Source organism: Canis aureus, chromosome 16, assembly GCF_053574225.1.
Source record: "Canis aureus isolate CA01 chromosome 16, VMU_Caureus_v.1.0, whole genome shotgun sequence".
NCBI lineage: Eukaryota > Metazoa > Chordata > Mammalia > Carnivora > Canidae > Canis > Canis aureus.
Window position 1 is genome coordinate 28,759,004 of NC_135626.1, and position 18,102 is coordinate 28,777,105.

General features: G+C 47.8%; 1 protein-coding gene across 19 annotated transcripts in view; it reads right to left on the minus strand.

The window, feature by feature from the left end:
- Positions 1-741: 741 nt before the first annotated feature.
- MSI2 (musashi RNA binding protein 2) overlaps positions 742-18,102 on the minus strand; it is a 391,805-nt gene continuing 374,444 nt past the window's right edge. For 5 of the 19 annotated variants that reach the window (XM_077852564.1, XM_077852562.1, XM_077852565.1 and 2 more), the window contains 3 exons: positions 10,319-10,527; positions 8,376-8,448; positions 742-5,916 (listed from right to left, as the gene is read on the minus strand). In XM_077852564.1, the coding sequence (XP_077708690.1) occupies positions 8,407-8,448; positions 10,319-10,527 (251 nt within the window). In that variant the 3' untranslated portion in view covers positions 742-5,916; positions 8,376-8,406. The remainder of the gene's footprint in view (positions 5,917-8,375; positions 8,449-10,318; positions 10,528-18,102) is intronic. The other 14 variants (XM_077852568.1, XM_077852567.1, XM_077852569.1 and 11 more) reach the window with 5 other exon arrangements.

An 18,102-nucleotide genomic window follows, 5' to 3' on the forward strand; every position in this document is an offset into this window, starting at 1 on the left:
ACTAGAGGAGGGGCCCAGGGCGGCCAGGCCAGCACTCTGAGGAAGCCTTTATGGGAAGCTCCATCCCTTACAAACCCAGAGGCCTGGCTTTTATCATCAGAGCTTAAAACCCAGGGAATCCCTCTGGTTCTGGCCATATCTTGACTACTACCACCAAGTCTTGGAGCTTGTCCTCAATGAACTGTGTCTCAGTTCTTTTCTCTCAACTATTTGATAGAAAGCAGAAGTATCATAGATGATCTATTTCTCTAGACCTTTAATTTTGTGATCCTACACAATTCTCTTCACGAAGCAAGACTTTGACTGTGAGGGCAAAGGCTGGGCTTCCTGATACCCTTTCAGACTCCTATGTGAGGGCCATGGAATTGATTCTGTGCCTTCTCCTGCAGGCTGTTGCTGAGGCCAGCAACCTGGACAGCCACTTAACTCTGACACACATCTGCGGTTCCAGATCCCATGATCTCACAGGACCTTTGGCGTTGGTTCCCTGACCACCCAAGGGTTCTGAGGTGTTCTGCAGCCTGTTCTTCCACATCAGTGTTCTCTTGTCACTTCATAAAAATGTTCCATCAGCTCCCTGGGGACAGGTGGAAGGGCTTCTTCTCCACTGGGGGTGGTGTGGCCAACACTGGTGCTAAGGGTTGAGGGGAGGCAGGTATGATTGGTGACAGCCCCCCAAAAAACAAACAGCTAACCCCGAGCCGAGCCCTCTTCTGCAAGTGAAAGAACACCAAACAACTGTTCAAAACAGTTTATTGTATTTTATTTTTTTTTTGTCAGACAAACACATTGATTTCTGGACCACAGTAGAGGATGGAAACCTTTCACAAACTTATTTATTTGAAAATACAAATATAAAATTATACTTTCCACATCTGTGATGTGAGAGACTGCCATCCACATAGTAATTTTTTACAACAGGGCTTTAAGAAAGCCACACACAAAGACCTGAAAGATGCTTGAGATATATATATATATAGATACATATATATGTATATATATAAAAAAAATACTCACTACCAAAGTTGTCATCAGTTTCATACTAAAGTATAAAAGTAAGGGTGAGGTCAGCCACAGTGCTAGGGAAAGTTTTATTTAGATACATTTATGTCCACATGAAACGCTTAGACTTGTATCCTATTACATATGGAATTCCGAGTTTACAATACACCATGAACGGCAGATTGGCTAGCCCACGCTACTCAAGAGGACACTCACAGATTCCACACAGGATGGTACAGTATGTACAGAATACAGTAGCAGAGAGCCTTCTAGGGAGGCTCTGGAACTTTTGTCTCTCAGACCCCATCCCCCGCCCCCCTCGTGCCCCTGCCTCCCGGAAATGAAATCCTGTCTGAGACAATACATTCTGATTATTTGATAGCCAAGTGTTTGAATTAAGGTTGCTTCCCCAGAGGGGTGGGTTTTATTATATATATTTCTTGTTTTAGTTTACTTACTTTTTTTTTTTTGGTTAAAAAAAGAAAAAAAGGAAAACAAACATATTACAGTATTAAAGTATTGCTTAACGTACAGCGTCTCCTTGTGTAGTGTCTGTGCCCAGGACTGGGCTGAGCTGATTCTGCTGCGTTTCTGCTTAGGGTGAGGGCAGAGGAGCCTACCGGTGCTGTCTCTCTCCAATGTGCTTCCCAGCCTGGGTCCCTCTGCTCACCCCCCCACCGCCTCCCACCTCCCTCCCTTCTCTTCCTTGGAAGTTAGCCCGGCTGGGCTGGTGAAGCACATTCAAGAAAGCACATTCTCCCCTGCTCCCCCCACCCCCCCAGTCTCCCTCTGTCCCTGCGTGCCACTCCCAACCGATAAAGAGAAGTATGAGTTAGTGTTTCTTTTGTAAACAATTTCATATGCAATATAATACAGAAAGCATGGCTGACCTTCAATAAAAAATGTAGTAAACTATATTGCTTTATTCTTGATTATGCTGCAGTGAGCGAATGGCAGGATGAAGCAGTGTGGTGGTGGTGGTGGCTAAGTCCCTAGCCCTCGTTTGCACTAAAGATCAAAATAGGTTTTGTTTTTCTATTTGGAACCAAAAAAAAATTTTTTTTCCATAATCCCCAAATGAAAAAAGAACCCCCCCCCGCCAAAAAACCCCCTAAAAAACAGAAAACCCCAACCCAACCCAAAAACAAAAACAAAAAAACTGAAAACAAAAACTGAACACCTTTCAGGTCATTAGAACCAACAATTACCCAATGATTTTTACACTAGTCTAGCAAGATGTGTGTAACATTCACTGGCTGTGAATTGCTGTGCAGTGAGACATTAAATTGACAGCAATAGAGCCATGCTACCTTAAAGTCCAAGCTACAAGTTCAAATTGGGATGAAGGTTATGAAGGGTAGAAACGCAAAGGCCTGTCGGGGCTTCGTTTGAATCAAGCCAATGAGCGACTGGGATAGAAAGCGAGTCTGTCTGGTTTTCCCAGTGGGTGTGAGGAAGGCCACAAACCAGGGCTGAGAAGGCTCCTGGGGAGGGGACCGGAGGCTCGGTCATCCCCGTCAGCTCCACGTCCGGGTAGAACCAGGAATGGGTCCGGGAGCTAACGTCACTCACTCCCCTCTGCTCGGGAGGAGAGGAGTTCGGGGGTCCCAGGCAGATGGATCTGGAAGCCAGAAAGTCACCCGGTGGCTATTTCGTGATTCCGGGGGGGAAAGCCATCAGCCAAGAGGGTTTCTCCCCCAGGGAAGGCGAAAGGTGGTTCCCATGTTCGCCATTGAGCTTAACTGAAACAAAGACAAGGCTGAACATCAGTGCTAAAATAATTTACAAAAATCTTTCAAAATGGACTTCTAGATGAATGGGGGGGACTAACGTGAACCTTAACCTAGGTAGCCACATTAAAACATATCAGATTTCCACGAGATTTGTGCTATGGGCTACTGGGTCTCTTCAAAAGGTATTATAAACATCTAAAACATATTCACACAGATTATCAATTTCTTCTGAGCATTCTTAAAAAAATATTTTTTTCTCTTAGTAAAATCATTTTAATATACCATGCCTCCCTCTTTTAAAAAATAAATTAAAAAAATCCAGTTTTGCATATCTAGCATTAGCATTTAAGGTAGTATGGCACACCCCTTCACAGTTGGGGGGGTGGGAATCTACAAAACGCCGTAGAGTCTGCCGGCATTTGAACATCATGAGACCTTGGGTTAGTTGAAACCACATCAGATCAGCAAAAATAAAATAAAAAGTTGAAATTGAAAAACAAAAAATCGAAAGGAAAAAACTGCCCCAAAATTATTAGCATTTTTTTTTTCATAAATAAGAGAAAGTTCTATCCTTACTGGTCCTAAATCTGAATAACTATGTCTAATTTTTTTTTAAACCTTAATTACGTTATACCTATCAATATGTACTAGAAGAAAGAGAAGAAAAAAAGTCACTACACTAGTACCAGGACAGCACGCTTACGAGATAGCCATTTTATACATTATTAACAGACAGTGATCAACAAAGAGTTCTTCTATGAGGTGACGGGGGATGCAGAGAAAGGAAGGGTATACAGTACATCACCAACATGGACAAAATAGTAATTAAATTCCCTAGTCTAGACACTGAATTTCTGGGAATTTATTGTCTTTTTTCTTTTTTTAATAAAACTTCTATTTTGTTATTGTATCACTTGAACAAGTTTTGATATTTTAAAAGCGCCCAGCATTTTACTTAACTTGGTTGTTTGGAGATTAAAAAGAAAGAAAGAAAGAAAGAAAAAAACAAAACAAAACCAAAAAACCCTCACCAAACAACCGAACATTTAATCGGAAAAACAGGATTTTTTTTTTTTTTTTTAAATGTCGTTGCTGTTTAATTGGAATTGGAAAAGGCTTTTTTTCTTTCTTTCTGAGTTAGCATTTTGGAGCCTTTTGTCTGAAGAGGCTTTTGCCCTACCATGTCTGTGAAGGTCTACATTAGTCTACTTTGTTAGTAAAATTTATAAAAATAGTAGGAGTGCAGCAGCTCTTTATAATAAATGTCGCATTCAGTGTCTCATACTGGCTGTGCCTTAAGTACCAAATTTATAAACGTAACAATTTAAAAAATATTAATAAAACGTCAATATCACATTTTAAAAAAGAAAAAATATCTATCCACACTACAATAGGTTTTAATGCCATCTATTGAGTTGTACTTCTATAGTTGCTGTTGCCGACCTATTACCAATATTAAAAAAAAGTTAAATTAAAAAATATCCTTCATCATAAGTATCTTTCCCCAACTGAGGACCATATATTATAACAGCCAAATGTTAAACATGTGCAAACAGGAAACTGTGTTTTTCCCACCAGTCACAGTGCAGCGATGTTTATACTTTTTTATTTTTAAAATTCTGTTTACATCTACAATAAATTAAAAAAAAATTCTTCCATAGCCTCTCTGGTGATACTTGCAGCACTGAGGTATTAAAAAAAATATATAAACCAAAAAGGTTGCTTTCCTAATTTGTAAATAGGAAGTGAATGGAGAAAAGGTTTCATTAATGCAGGCTTATCCGCCCCTGGCCCGAGGGGGGCCCCCCTGGAGCTGGGGGGGGGGCCGGTGGGGGGCAGGGGAGCAAAGAGAGGCAAAGTGTCCTAGGGACCTTTGGAGGTGCTGAAATGGTTGGACAATAGAAAATGATCAAATATTTAAAAATTAAGACTGAAAAAGAATGTCCCCCCACCCCTCCCCACCCAAGCCAAACAGGTGTGCTTTGAAACTTTAAATATGTTAAATATTAAAATTGTAGCTTTGTTTTTTAAAAAACGTCTTGGGAAAAGCAGTTTTTCATATTTTAAATAAAAATCTAACTAGACGGTAACATTTGAAGCTGTGCACAGACGAGAGGTTAATATGCTGGTATGACACTAATACAGTTCTTAGGTCTATCACACAGACAGAAGGAGCTAAACAGTGTTCTAACTTTTCCCGGGGGGGTCGTCCTGGCAGCGGGGTATCCTTCCGCCTGGGAACTGACTTGGTTATCATGCCTTCCCCTCCTCCTTCCACAGAGCATCCAACTGCCTGGGACCGACTCCCTCACAAAAATATTTTTGATTCTCTCTTTCTTAATAGTTTCTATGTAGTTAATGGAATTGTATTTACAACGCTTCTTTTTTAGAATTCACAATTTCAAAAAACCTTATAATATCACCTCTTTCAACAGAAAAAAAGCACTTATAGAAAAGGAGGACACTCAAAACACTGTCGTCCTTACCTTATTGCCGAAAATAGATATACTTAGGTTAACAAAGAGACGTCACAAAAAAGAACTGCTATAGAGTCTGTTAATTAGCCTACTACATCTCACTTCTTATACGACGCAAAGGAGAAAGTTTATGCCCACCTCCCGCTCCACACTTTGCTTCCGTGGGTGCACAAGCTCCACCAGAAAATCCATACAGTCTCAGAATTGGTACCAAAATATTGAGAGTAATATTACCATCTCAGCATCCTTTAAAAGTGAGAACAGAATCAAAACGAGCAAAAAAAAAAAAAAAATAATAATAATCTTTTTAAGAAAAAAATAATACCTTAATATAACAATTATACTATGATTAGCTTTCAACTAGATATTAAAGCTATATGACTACAGGACTAAGTCAAAATCACTACCAAATGTGATTCGAAGAGATTCAAAAGGAGAAGGGAGGAAGAGAGAAGAGGAAGGGAAACCATCAAGAAAAACAAAACAAAACCAAAATCATGGGTTATATACACATTTAAAAGCTGTTGTCTTATATTACAGCAGATTCGTGAGATGATGAGATGTAGTCAACCCTCGATCCGAAGTGAGCCATCTCTGGTTGGGATGGGGAGTGAGGCTGGTGGGGGTCCAGGTCTGATGACATCACCTAAACAAAGGGCCACTCAGAAACTTCGCCCAGTCTTGCCTGGACATCCAGGTATGCTCTGCAGGGTGCGGAAGGTCGGGGGTGCCCAGAGGAGAACATAAAGTGGGAAGCAGGAGAAGAGAGACGTGTCAGGCAAACGTATTATTCATTCCAATTTTTTCACTAGCGCTTTCAAAGTATGACTGCGTTGGGCTCCTGAGTATGTCTGGAAACAACCAGGCTCACAACTTACTGGGATCACGACTTGGGAAATCTGACATCTTTGCCACCCTGACACTGGGGAGCAGACAGCTCTGCGACTCATTTTGCTGGCTTGCTATTTTGCTGGTCTGATACTGTACTGTTGGATTCTTGGGGGTAATGGCAGGAAATGTGGTCAGCAAATGTGGCCATGCTGGGTTTTCGGCTACACTGGTGAACTGCAAACTGATGAGTGATACTTTTTAAAAAAAATCTGGTTACACTTCTGGTTTTCAAAGCTAAATGTTAAAAAACAAAAAAACAAAAAAACAAAAAAAACCCTGCTTTATCTGATACTGTCCATGACTGCCAATAACTGAGAATGCAAATTTTAAAAAATCCAAAAAAATGATATTTCACATCAAGGACTCAAGGTCAGGGAAAAACATATGCAACAAATAACCAGCTTTGGTTACAGGAAATAAAAACAGGCCCAGAACTCCCAGACTTGCTGAGTCTCCCTGAATCAACCATGAGCGTCTCCTCTGTGGATGGCGCTAAATGGCAGAGAATGAAGCCTCTGTTAGGGACAACGTGTGTGTTTTGGTTCCAACATGTCACTCAGTTGGCTCACTTTATCCGTTTTGGAGGGGGGTCGGGTGTTACCACCACTCTCTTGGCTATGTTCTCCTTCTGCGAGAACAGGTTCCTCTAGCTGGATGCTGAGGATGGGCTGGATGCTCTCCCCTCATTCCCACAGTGGCCTTAGAGGACGGGCTGTGGTGGGAAGCCCTATTCCGCCCTCATTTCTAAGAGAGAGTGAGGGCACGGGCAGTGTGGTGTCTGACCTTGCAGGGATCTGCTGTGCCTGGTAGCTGTTTCATCCCTTCCTCATCTGACTCCACAAAGGGCCAGAGCCACCTCCAATCCCGAGTTCTTGGAGACAGCAGTCCACTTTGTTCTCTGAGGAACCCTACCTCCCCTGGTCCCCCAAGCCCAGATTAATTAGTAGTGAGTAGCTCTCCTTCAAACTGTTAGTGGCCTCTGGCTCTGGCCAGCAATGGCTGGGTCAGTGCTCGAAGGGAAATGGAGGTGAGGCGTGGGGAAAATTCACACACGGGGTTTATTTGGTTAAGAGAGGCAGTTGCATTAGTTGAGGTGATTCCTTAGCAGCAACATTAGAGAAATCCAAAGGAGATTTATGGAGCTCAACTCAATCTGGTCCCCCAACTGGGCCCATCCTAGAGAGTCCTGGCTGACTTGAGGGCCTAGAGTAAAACCCCCTCTATGAGAGGTGTCCTACGTACTGCAAACCAAAGTGGCAAGTCCATCTCCAGCCTTTCTTCTCCTATGTCCCCACTCCCAGAGAGAAAGGCACTTATGCCCCAGCTGGGACCCATTCCCATCCTCCGCTGTCATCCTCCCTCTTCCAGAGAGACAGACCCACGTTTCAAGCCCCCAAACTGTGCTAACACAGTACGCACTTAGGTTTCCTAAGAGAACCCCTCTTCCTTCTCGGGGTTCTTCCCAAGAGCAAGATACTCATGTTCCAATGACACTGTGGCAAGAGGCTCCTTCACTGACTGCCCCCATCTCCCCTTCTCCACTCCACCCCTTCCATATCCCCATCAGAGTGATTTTAAAAAAAATGTTTAATTAACTTGAGCTCAGTTTAAAAGGTTAGGAAACTGGCAGGGATCCAAATCCACGTTACGCAGGTGATGTCGTTAATTTAATTTGCTTTTCGTGCGGTAATCTGGATAATTACTCAGCAGTTACTGGCAAAAATGTTTTCTTTTCACTAAAAGATGGAGTCTGGCTGTTTGACCGCATGAACCCCACCAGTCGAAGCCAGCGAGCTCTGGTAGACTAAAAGGGCCCAGGGACCTGAAAGGCCATCTCACAGGACCCCAGAGGGCTGGCCCCGGCCCCGGCCCCCACCCCCAGCCTTGGCCAAAGGCCAGGATTCTCCTGCTTCTGGCCCCCTGGGACAGGTACAGCACCAGATCACCTTCCAGTTTCCTATGCTCTTGATTGTATTTCAAGACGGAGAAAGATGAGGGGTGGGGAAGATCAAGAAAAGGAATCAAAAGAACCAAATCAAGAAGAAAAAAAAAAGTTAAAAAAAAGGTGAGGGTCATGATCAAAGCTGGAGAAAGGGATGAGAGAATAAAAGACTGGATTTTTTGCCCCCACCCCCCCCCAAAAAGGGGTTGGGAGAGAGGAGAGAGAAGTGTTGGCGCGATGAGACCAGGGCCCGTGCGTACTTGCATGCGAGCGTGCATACATGTACGACACGCCCGGCAGGGCGGAGACACAGGGCAGAGAAGGTAATACCTCAGAGTGGGATGGCAACAGAAGCACCTGCTCAATGGTATCCATTTGTAAAGGCCGTTGCAATCAAAGGTCCCTAAAATTGCACAATTGTTAAGGTCATCAGCACGCTATACATGGGAACAGATTGTCATATTCTGGGAAAGGAAATTATCTCTAGGACTAGACCGTGGTTGCCAGCATGAATATGTAATTCTGAGACACTGCGCCACAAGGGGCCCGGAGGCCATCCTCCCCAGCTCCGGGCCCTCCAGCCCCCACTTCCCACCCCAAGCCAGAGGCACAGGGGGTGTGTCGCTGTTGGGAAGGGGAGGCCTGTGCCCAGGATGGTGGGTGCTGCTGCCCTGAACCCCGGAGGGCAAAGATAACCAGGGTCTCTGCCCACAGTCCCGACAGCTCCAGCTGGGGAGAAAGCGAGCCCTTGCACAGACAAAACGTGATGCCACGCGTGGTCATTCCAGAAAGGTGCCACAGCACACAGGTCAAGAGACCCAGGTTTTCAAGAACAAATAGGGTCTGTGTTTCTGGGCGTTGGCAATGGAAATAAGTTGTGCTCTACGTGGTGATAGATGTTCTCCCAAATTGATGCAGCTCTAAACTGAATAATAATACTCTGGATTTGGTACTACAGCTCATCTGAGGGGATTTGACTCATCAGACTACTGACTTAAGTGATATTGGCTTTGGAGTGAAATCATATGGACCTAGACTGCACAGGCCAGGGGTGGCAGCAATGTGCATGTGTGTGTGTAAGGCAGTATGTGAGAGAAAGAGTGTGCATGTGTGTGTTGAGTGTATGGGTGTACCCTCAAGTGAGTGCATGAGAGCGTGTGTGCATGTACCTCTGTGTGTGTGTGTGTGTGTGTGTGTGTGTGTGTGTGTGTGTGTGTGTGTGTTTTCCACTGCTGGGGTGGGAGGTGGGCAGGGAACGGGGGCCCTGGTGGCCCGGACTGTCTGCACTTGCTCTGTTCTCTCCAGCTCAGCCCCCGGGGCAGGGTTCTTCTGTCAGGGACAGGACCTGGAACAGCAGACACTCCCATCTGAGCCCCAAACCAAACTGCCTCCAAAATGCTGAGGTTGGCTGGAATGGAGGGGGGCCAAATTTCTGTTTCCCGAATGGAAGGGACAGCGAGCGAGTGGGCTCAGGCACATTCATGCTCACACACACCAGGAGGGGAAGAACAATACAATCTGAAAACAGCATGCAAATCTGTTAAGCAAATTTCCATTGCCTGGATTAGTTAGATTATAGAACCACAGAGCATTACAAATATCAAATGCATCTGGCCTTTGCGGGGCTGCAGCTAAAGAACGCAAATGGGAACTTACTTGGAACCTGGAAACTGGAAGAAACATTAGCAAAGGAAACCACCTGGGAGGGAGCATGAACCCCACACTGTGTCCCAGGGCCAAGTGCTGCCTCTGGACCTCAGGCCCGGGGACTCTACTGACCAAGGCTGCTATCCTGAGGTGTGTGTGGGGATATTCCCAAGCTCCTCAAGTCCCAGCCCATATGGTTGTCTCCAGAAGGCAGGGGGATCAAGCAGGGGTGGCTGATGCCGAGGGCCTATTATGAGGTAGCAGGTGACGTATCCTATTTCCATTAATTCTCACACCACCTTTGGAGGGAGGTGTATTTATTGTCATTTTGTAGCCAGGGAAGTGAAATTCTGATGGATTATAGGATTATATGAGAGGCTCAAGGTTGCATGGACCGAGGGTATGGAGTGGGGACCTGAACCTGACCATGCTCCTTCCACTCCATCACGTGCTGGTGGCTCAAGAAAATTTCAACAGCCCTAGGTGGCTGATGGAATGTGGATGGGGTGGGGCAACCCACTGTCCTCTCCTCGGCCCCCAACCCCAGGCTCTTCTGGTCCCCTCTCCCAGGGGAGACAGGTGGGAAAGGAGGAGGCAGCGGGAGGGCAGGGGAGGGAGGTACTTACAGCTATGCCGTGGCCGAAGCCCGAGCCCGGCTGTGGGCTGGCCGCACTTATGTAATTCCCCACTCCGGAGTCCTGGCTGGCAGGGCCGTACAGGTCGGCGACAGGTCCTGGGCTGTTGGCCCCCGGGAAGCCTCCGGGCCGCGCGGGGTTGGAGCCTGCCGGGGAAGCGGGCGCGCCAAAATTCGGTTGAGCACTGTAGCTATTCAGGACTGGTGTGCAGAGAATAGAGCTGGGTATGAGGCCAGAAGCCAGGCATGCACCGGTCATTACAAGCCAAACACTCGAGAAAAACAGCTGAGGCCCAACTTCTAACACTCAACCAAGGCCATGCGAAAACATTAGCAGGGACTCAAGAATACTCAGCCCAGGCTACTACTAAGAAGCTCGGAGCTCCAAAAATAGAGAGAATAAAAAAACAATCATTCAACACACTACGGCAACCAACCGGAGGTGCTTCACTGCCCACCAAATTATCACAATAGAAATAGAGATATATATGGAAGAGAGAGAGGAAAAGAGAGAGAGAGAGATTTGTTTTCACATCTGAATTGGTGCTCATGCAGTCTTGTCTAGATCTGGGCACGTTGAGACAGCATTCACATCCCATGCAAACTACAAAGGAACTAGTTTTAGACTACACATTGTGTTAATATTGATATTAAAACGTGACAGGAAACAAAGCAATTTGTGTCCAGGAAAAAAAAAATCTTTGGGGAAGGGATTTAAAAATTTGTTTTTTGTTTCACTTTTTTTCTTGTTTGTTTGTTTGTTTTTGGATCCATTAAATGACAAATTTGTTTTGAAAAAAGATAAAGACAAAAAAAGATCTCCAGTCCTCCCCACCCCCAAACCTCTTTCCGCCCCCACCCCCACTGGCTACCTCCTCCCCCCACCCCCGTTTATATCCCTGCATGAAAGTCATCACTACTGAACGTGGTCGGAGGATGGGATATGTCATGGAAAATTTGGGCATCTTAACATAACCCGTAATGATGGTGGCAAGGGATCCCCTTCTGGGGTGGAGAGCAGGGGATGGAGGGAGGGGGTGGGGTGGGGATGGCAAATCTGGAGACTGGGGCCGAAGCTGGGTGAATGCCAATGGTTCTACAGGACACCCACACACTCACCTCCTGCAGTAGAAGGAAAGGGGGGGGTTTAAACTTTTTTTTCCTTTTGTTTAAAAAAAAAAAAGACAAAGAAGTATGAATGCAGAGCATACTGACCGAACCGATTTACAGCTAAAGCATATCTGACTGAAATGGCTGCTCTCTCTTAACCTCATAAAACTCCAGACTGAGACAAAGAGCTAGGAATGCACCTGTGCTCTAGAGAGGAGACCACAGCCACAGATCCTGAGAGTGGTGGTGAGGAGGGGCAGCGGGAGGAGACACCGCCTGGGCCTCCATCTGTAGCCACCCTGCTCCCCCCCAGTCCCATCATTCCTTCTTCAGTGAGGGCCACAGCGGCACCTGGGTTAAATTTTGTCTCATCTTTCATTTCCCCTTAGCAGCAGTTTTCTTTACAAAATGGGGGGAATATTCTTTTTTTAATTGCAAAAGTAAGTTCTCATTGATTTTGAAAGCTGAAGGTGAGTCTGGGACCAGCCACTTTGGGGGCTACGGCTAACCCAAGTGGAAGAACCAGACAAGCCGGACACCGCCTATTGCCACGACTTTGGCTCCAAGGCGCCGCTTTTCACTGCAATCTTCTCCCTCTGCTTCCCGTGGCATTTCCCTCTCTGTCCGGTGACCAGCTGCCTCTAACACCTGCAGCCCCACTCTTGGCTGTGACCTTGCCCCAGGGACCTGTGCCTGCGGTCCCCTCACATCTGGTGGGGCTTGAAGAGCTCAACGTGGATTGATTTTTTTACCCGCCTGTGCTGGGGATGGGAAGAGGTTGACCACGCAACCCCAGCCAGGCTGGCAGAGACTGAGATGGGGCACAGAGATACAAAGATCAAACCAAGCAGCATCTGGCTTGTGACTGAGCACAGAAAAAGGGAAACTGATACCTCCAGGTGCCCTTGGGGCAGGAGGCTCTAGAGTGAGGCCCCTGGGAAGCAGGAGCTGAGAAATGAGTCAACTAGCAGATGGAAAAAACAGGTTAAAGAGAAAAAAAAAATCACAGAGGCTTAGAGCAAGTGAATGGCTGATTTGCGAATGCACTGGCAGACAAAGAGGGCAGGAATTCTGAATACAGAAGATTAAACTTGCAGATAACATTTGGCCTTTCTCACTCATGGAGGCAAATATCAAGCTGAGATATTCAAAGACGGTATTATCTCGGTCTGACACTTTTTTTTTTCTTTGCTCTGGGCTAGGGAAAATGGAGCGAGCTGAGCTCAGACAGTGAACTCTGGGTTTAGCCTGGCAGCTGACCCCTGCTATGCAAAGTAACCAGCCAGTTCTGTTTCAGGGTAAAGAGAGGCTAGGGGAGGAGACCCTGCAGTGGAAGATGGAAAGATTTTTTTTTTTTTTTTTTTTTTTTGGCTTCTTGTTCCTCTGGCCAGATGAAGATGCAGGAAGAGTGTGGGCAGGCCCACCTATTGAGGGGCTTAGGAGAAGGGGGTTTGGGTCTTGGCTCCCTCCAGCTGGGAGAGCCACCCAGAGACTAATGGAGCCAGCAGAAGTGGCCTCAGAGAGAGGATGGAGCATGCCCATAGAAGGCTGCCGTCCAGAAACAGCCCCCTCTACTTCCCCCAGGCCTGTGTGCCCCGGGGGCCAAAGGGATTCCACGGTTAGCAGGATAAGCAGCACCTCTTAGCCTACGTACGACGGCCCTCCCTGCTCAGTCACAACGCTGAAGGCATCCGATCAGGACACAGCTCTGAAAACTCACGTCCCATTATTGTCATACACGTGCCCCTCACGGTGCCCCACGCCTGCTCAAAGTCACCTTGCGGCTCACCCCCAGCCCCGGGCCGGAGCGGGGTGTGGGTCTCGGCCAGGGGGCGCAGCTGGCAGGCGCTAAGCAGTTCCGCAGTTCGCGGAGTCGGGCCACCGCGCTCGGCGCCAGCAGTTCCCTCCGTGTCTCTCGGTAGGCAGGAGACCCCGGCGCCAGAAAGCGGGTTAAAGTCCCCAGACAAGCCATCCAGACACCCATGCATCTCTGGGCAGGCTCGCGGCAAGCAAATGGCTCTGAGCCCCAGAAGAGTAGGGAGTGCCGTTTTGCATGCAGTCTGTCGGTAGCTGTTCCTTCTGTCTGGCGGGGGGAAGGCCTCAGGGACCAAGGGTTGCCTTCTGGGGAGTTCATACTGAACACCGGCTGGCTACACAGGAAGGGGGGTCACTCGAGGACCCTCTCTCTCCCTCTGAGCTGGGTGACCTGAGCGGAGGGAGGGGCAGGCTGAGGAGGCAGATGCTGAGCCCCGACCCCAGGGTGCATTCTGTGGCGGTCAGCCCTCAGGCAGTGCTCGGGGAAGTGTCTTGGTGGAGGTGCCTTTCCCCAGGCACCCAGCCTCATCTGGAGGGGCCAAACCACTCCCCCAGGCCAGGATTGGGGTGGGAAGAGGGGATGGACCCTCACTCTTAATGGGCAAGGGTATGCTCTGCTCTAGGGGTGTGTGTGTGTGTGTGTGTGTGTGTGTGTGTGTGTGTGTGTGTAGGGAAGGGATCTCAGAATGTGTTGCTGAATAAACAGTGCTGAGATTTATAAATTGGGACATCATGACTCCTGTCTCAGGAGAGGACAATGTCTTGCAAACACCTTGGCATTTCTGCCGCAGAAGCTGTGAGCATTAGGTAGCCTGGGGCAAGCCCCTCACCAGGCAGTAGGGGGGCTCACTGGGCAGGGTGAAGGGCGAGGGGTTGGGATGAGGCTACTTGTCCACCAGTAGTTTAATTCTGGGCAAGTTCCTCTTCACCCCTCACCCCTGGTCCCCAGCATCCTCTGGGCTTTCCGGGTCCAGGCAGCCGGTACGCTCAGGGAGGCAGCTGTGGTGCAGAGAGGAGCACTGGACTTGGAGTCAGAAGACCTGAGTGTGACCCTGGCCCTGACCTCTTGGCTGTGTGCCGTGGGTAAACCTTTCAGCCTGTAGGGGAGGAGTCCTCATCTGCACCATGTGAGTGCTGTCTGCCTTGGTCTACCTCTCAGTAGGCTACATGAAAGTGGCAGAGAGAAAGCACAAACATGCCTATTTTTAAAATAGTTGTGGATGCAGAGCCCAGTAATACAGGTACCATAGGCAAATTTAGGAAAATCTGGTATAGGAAAATATAGTTCACAATCAGGAAGTGATTTACAAAAGGCTGCAATTCAGGATGTCTGGGTAGCTCAGCGGTTGAGCATCTGCCTTCAGCTCAGGGCCTGATCCCAGGTCCGGGCATTGAGTCCCATGTCGGGCTCCCTGTGAGGAGCCTGCTTCTCCCTCTGCTTATGTCTCTGCCTCTCTTTTTGTGTCCCTTATGAATAAATAGATAAAATCTTTTAAACCCCCCCTCAAACAAAAAAGGCTTCAATTCATCTGTCTAGGGGATTTAATCACATTGGACCCGATGAAGGACTCTGAGACACAGGGTGGGAGGCGGGAAGGGGCAGGAAAGCAAGGGCCTGGAATCTCACTGAGGCCAGCAAGAGGAAATGCATTTGACTTAAAGTTGGAGGCGTTTTGAGTTGGATGAAAGGAGGAACTTCCTATCAAGGGAATGAAGTACCTTCATGGCTGACCCAGGAAACCCCAGGGAATCTTATCCCAGAGACCCTCACAAAGGTGTGTCCTACAGGCTTACATCCTTACCTGTAGGGACTGGATCCAAAGCTCATGGGTACCTCAGGGTTTTAAAGCAAACCCAGGGAGATGCCTGCCTCCAAGCAGGCACACAGTCTGCCTGTGGCTCTGCCCAACTGTGGTCAGAAGCAGCTGGGCTGAGAGTGGGGGTCAGGGAGTCCTAGCACACTGAGACTCAGAACAACCCCAAAAGCGTGGAAGTCTCGGTGTCCATCTGATCCCTGAGTGATGTCATTGGATGTGATGCAGAAAGCTAGAGCCTGGGACTATGAGGGGGGCACCTCTAGGAGCGCCTGGCTTCAAGATCCAAAAATTGGATTATTGCTGATCCAGAGAAAGGAACTGTTTACAAAATCCTCCCTAGGTGAGCTCAGCCCACATATCTGGGACAGGTTGGGGCCCCGCCAAGTCCCAGTGTTAGACCGTGGTCCTGCTCTGGTGGGTCTCGCATTTCGTCAAAGGGCAGGGCCAGCCCTCAAGACAATTGCAATCATCTACCTTGTGAATTATTGGCTGCTGCCAGGTTTCATCTCAGGTGGGAGGCCCTGGTGGCCCCCATCACATTTCTAGAGCATGTGCTTCTTAGGGAGAGGTACAGGCAATGGCAGGCCTGTCCTCGCCCAGTCCAGCTCTGAGGGTAAGGTGCTGCCAAAACAGAACTCACGACACAGGGCATTTCAGGGCCAAAGAGAAGGGATGGGCTGCCTGGTGTCAGGGCTCCCCTTCCCAACCCCCAGTTCCCGACAGAATGGAGGACTGGGAAAAGAAGCCTCTGTGATTTTCTTTCAACCATCACACTGGGTGTTAGGTTTTTTTTGTTTGTTTGAAAGAATGTAAAGAAACTGAAAGAGGAATGAGTAGAGGGGCTGTGGTGATAGGCTGATGCCAGAGAAACAGAGGTCAAGGTCATTGCCCCTCCAACTCTCCCCTCTACCTTCACCTTGTCCATGTCATGCTTCTATCTGCCTTCATTAAAAACTCCACAGCACCAGTGCCTGGGTTGCTCAGTTGGTTAAGTGATGGACCCTTGATTTCATCTCAGATCATGATCTTGGGATCATGAGGTCCGGCCTTGAGTTGGGCTCCCTGCTCAGGGGAGAGTCTGCTTCTCTCCTCTTTTTCCCTTTCCCTTTTCCTCTACCCCTCTCCTGACTCTATGTGCTCTCCCTCTTAAATAAATCTTTAAAAAAAAAAAAAAAAAAAAAGACTCCTACAACACTGGAGACTTCCACAGGTCCCTCTCAACAGCCAGCCACTCCTTGCTCATGGGCTCTGAAGAATGGCAGCCGGGCAGCCAAGGCCTTCCTGGAACAGAGTCAAGGACCCCACTCTGATCCTCCATGCCCTCTGAAAGTAGGACCCAGTATAAATTAATGGAGATGGTCAAATGGGAAAGGTCAGCATGGAAAGATAAGCCTGTTCCTGCTAATGGAAGGAGAAATACTCAGCTGTGAATTATTACAGCATGTCTCCAGCAGAGCAAGGGGGAATTACAATTATGCTCCAGCAGTCTCTGCCCGGCCACTATGTCCCAGGGATCCTGGCTCTAACTTTCCTTCTGGAGCTTAGCCTGAAGGTGGGAGAGACAGATAGGACCAGCAATTATATACAACCTGGGAAAGCTCTGCTAAAACTCAGGCTATTTCAGAAGGGCAGGAGGAGAAACACTTTAACACGAGGGGAGGATTAAGAGGGTAATGTGATGGCATTTCCGTTTCCCTGTCTCCATATACAAACAAATATATTACAGAGGTACGAACTCAGCCTGAGGTCAACAACTCCGGACATATCCAGGGATGCCTGGCCCATCTTAAATACCACATGGGACACGTGGACAGTGTCTGCTCATGCACTGGGTGGCAGGCAAGTCAGTGTCACAAACACTGCAAATGTCAGTTACTGTGGTGCCTTGGTCTTTGTTTTTTTTGTTTTTTTAAAGATTTTATTTATTTATTCATAGAGACACAGAGAGAGAGAGGGGCATAGGAACAGGCAGAGAGAGAAGCAGGCTCCGTGCAGGGAGCCCGATGTGGGACTCGATCCAGAGTCCCCAGGATCACACCCCAGGCTGCAGGCGGCGCTAAACTGCTGCGCCACCAGGGCTGCCCCGGTGCCTTGGTCTTTGAAGACTGCAGTTTCTGCTTGTTCTCTCAAAACCTAACCTGCTTTAGGCTGCTGGGGCTGGGGCTGATGTCTGCTGGTTAATGCTGGCTAGCTCAAGTAGGGAATGCATGGACGGCAGAACAGAGGACTTGGGACTAATTATTATGTAAAATGGTCTAAGCTTCTGGTCAAAGCACACCCCTCTGAAGAGGGAACTTTACTACAGGCTGGCTCTAAAGGCCTCACATCATATGTTAGTAGTGAACCTGGAGATCTGTACTATCACTCAGATCAATCAGTGTAAGCAGAAAGCCCCCAGACACCCAGAATGAACCTGTCTGAGCAGAGCTTTGTGGCTAGGACTACATACTTTATGTTGACATACAATCTCAACAGACAATAGCTTGTTCTCTAACTTGATGCTCTTCTACTATGGGCCCTGATTTGGGTCTGTGGATGTGTCTCCTCCTCACAACGGACAAGGCTGGAATTGGTTGGGAAGGTAGGCAAGGAGAAAAGAGACATGTGGCTAACTACCATCTGCTTATGGTGTAAATTCTGAGGATGGAGTAGCCTTGAGCAGGTCCCGGTGGCCAAAGAACCCAGGTTTTGTCATGAGGGCAAAGAAGGAACTTCATGGAGTTAACATCAGGTTCCTGTTTCTCCCAGGCCCCAAGGGTCCCCAGGGACAGACCTGGTTGTTATGTGTCTAAGGAAGGAGGGGGAGAAAGGCTCCAGGGAAGGAAAGGCCATGAGGTGGGTCTCCGGTGCTCGCCTGGTGCTTGCTCTGCCAATGTGAACTGTCTGCTGGGCCACAAAGGCTTCACCAGATGAAAGGATCTCAGCAGGCTGCCCTGGCTCAGGTCTGGTCTGGTCTCAAATGCAAGGTGGTCATGATCCCTCTTAGAAGTGAATGGATGACTCAATGGTGCCTCGGCCCTGAGCCTCTATGGCA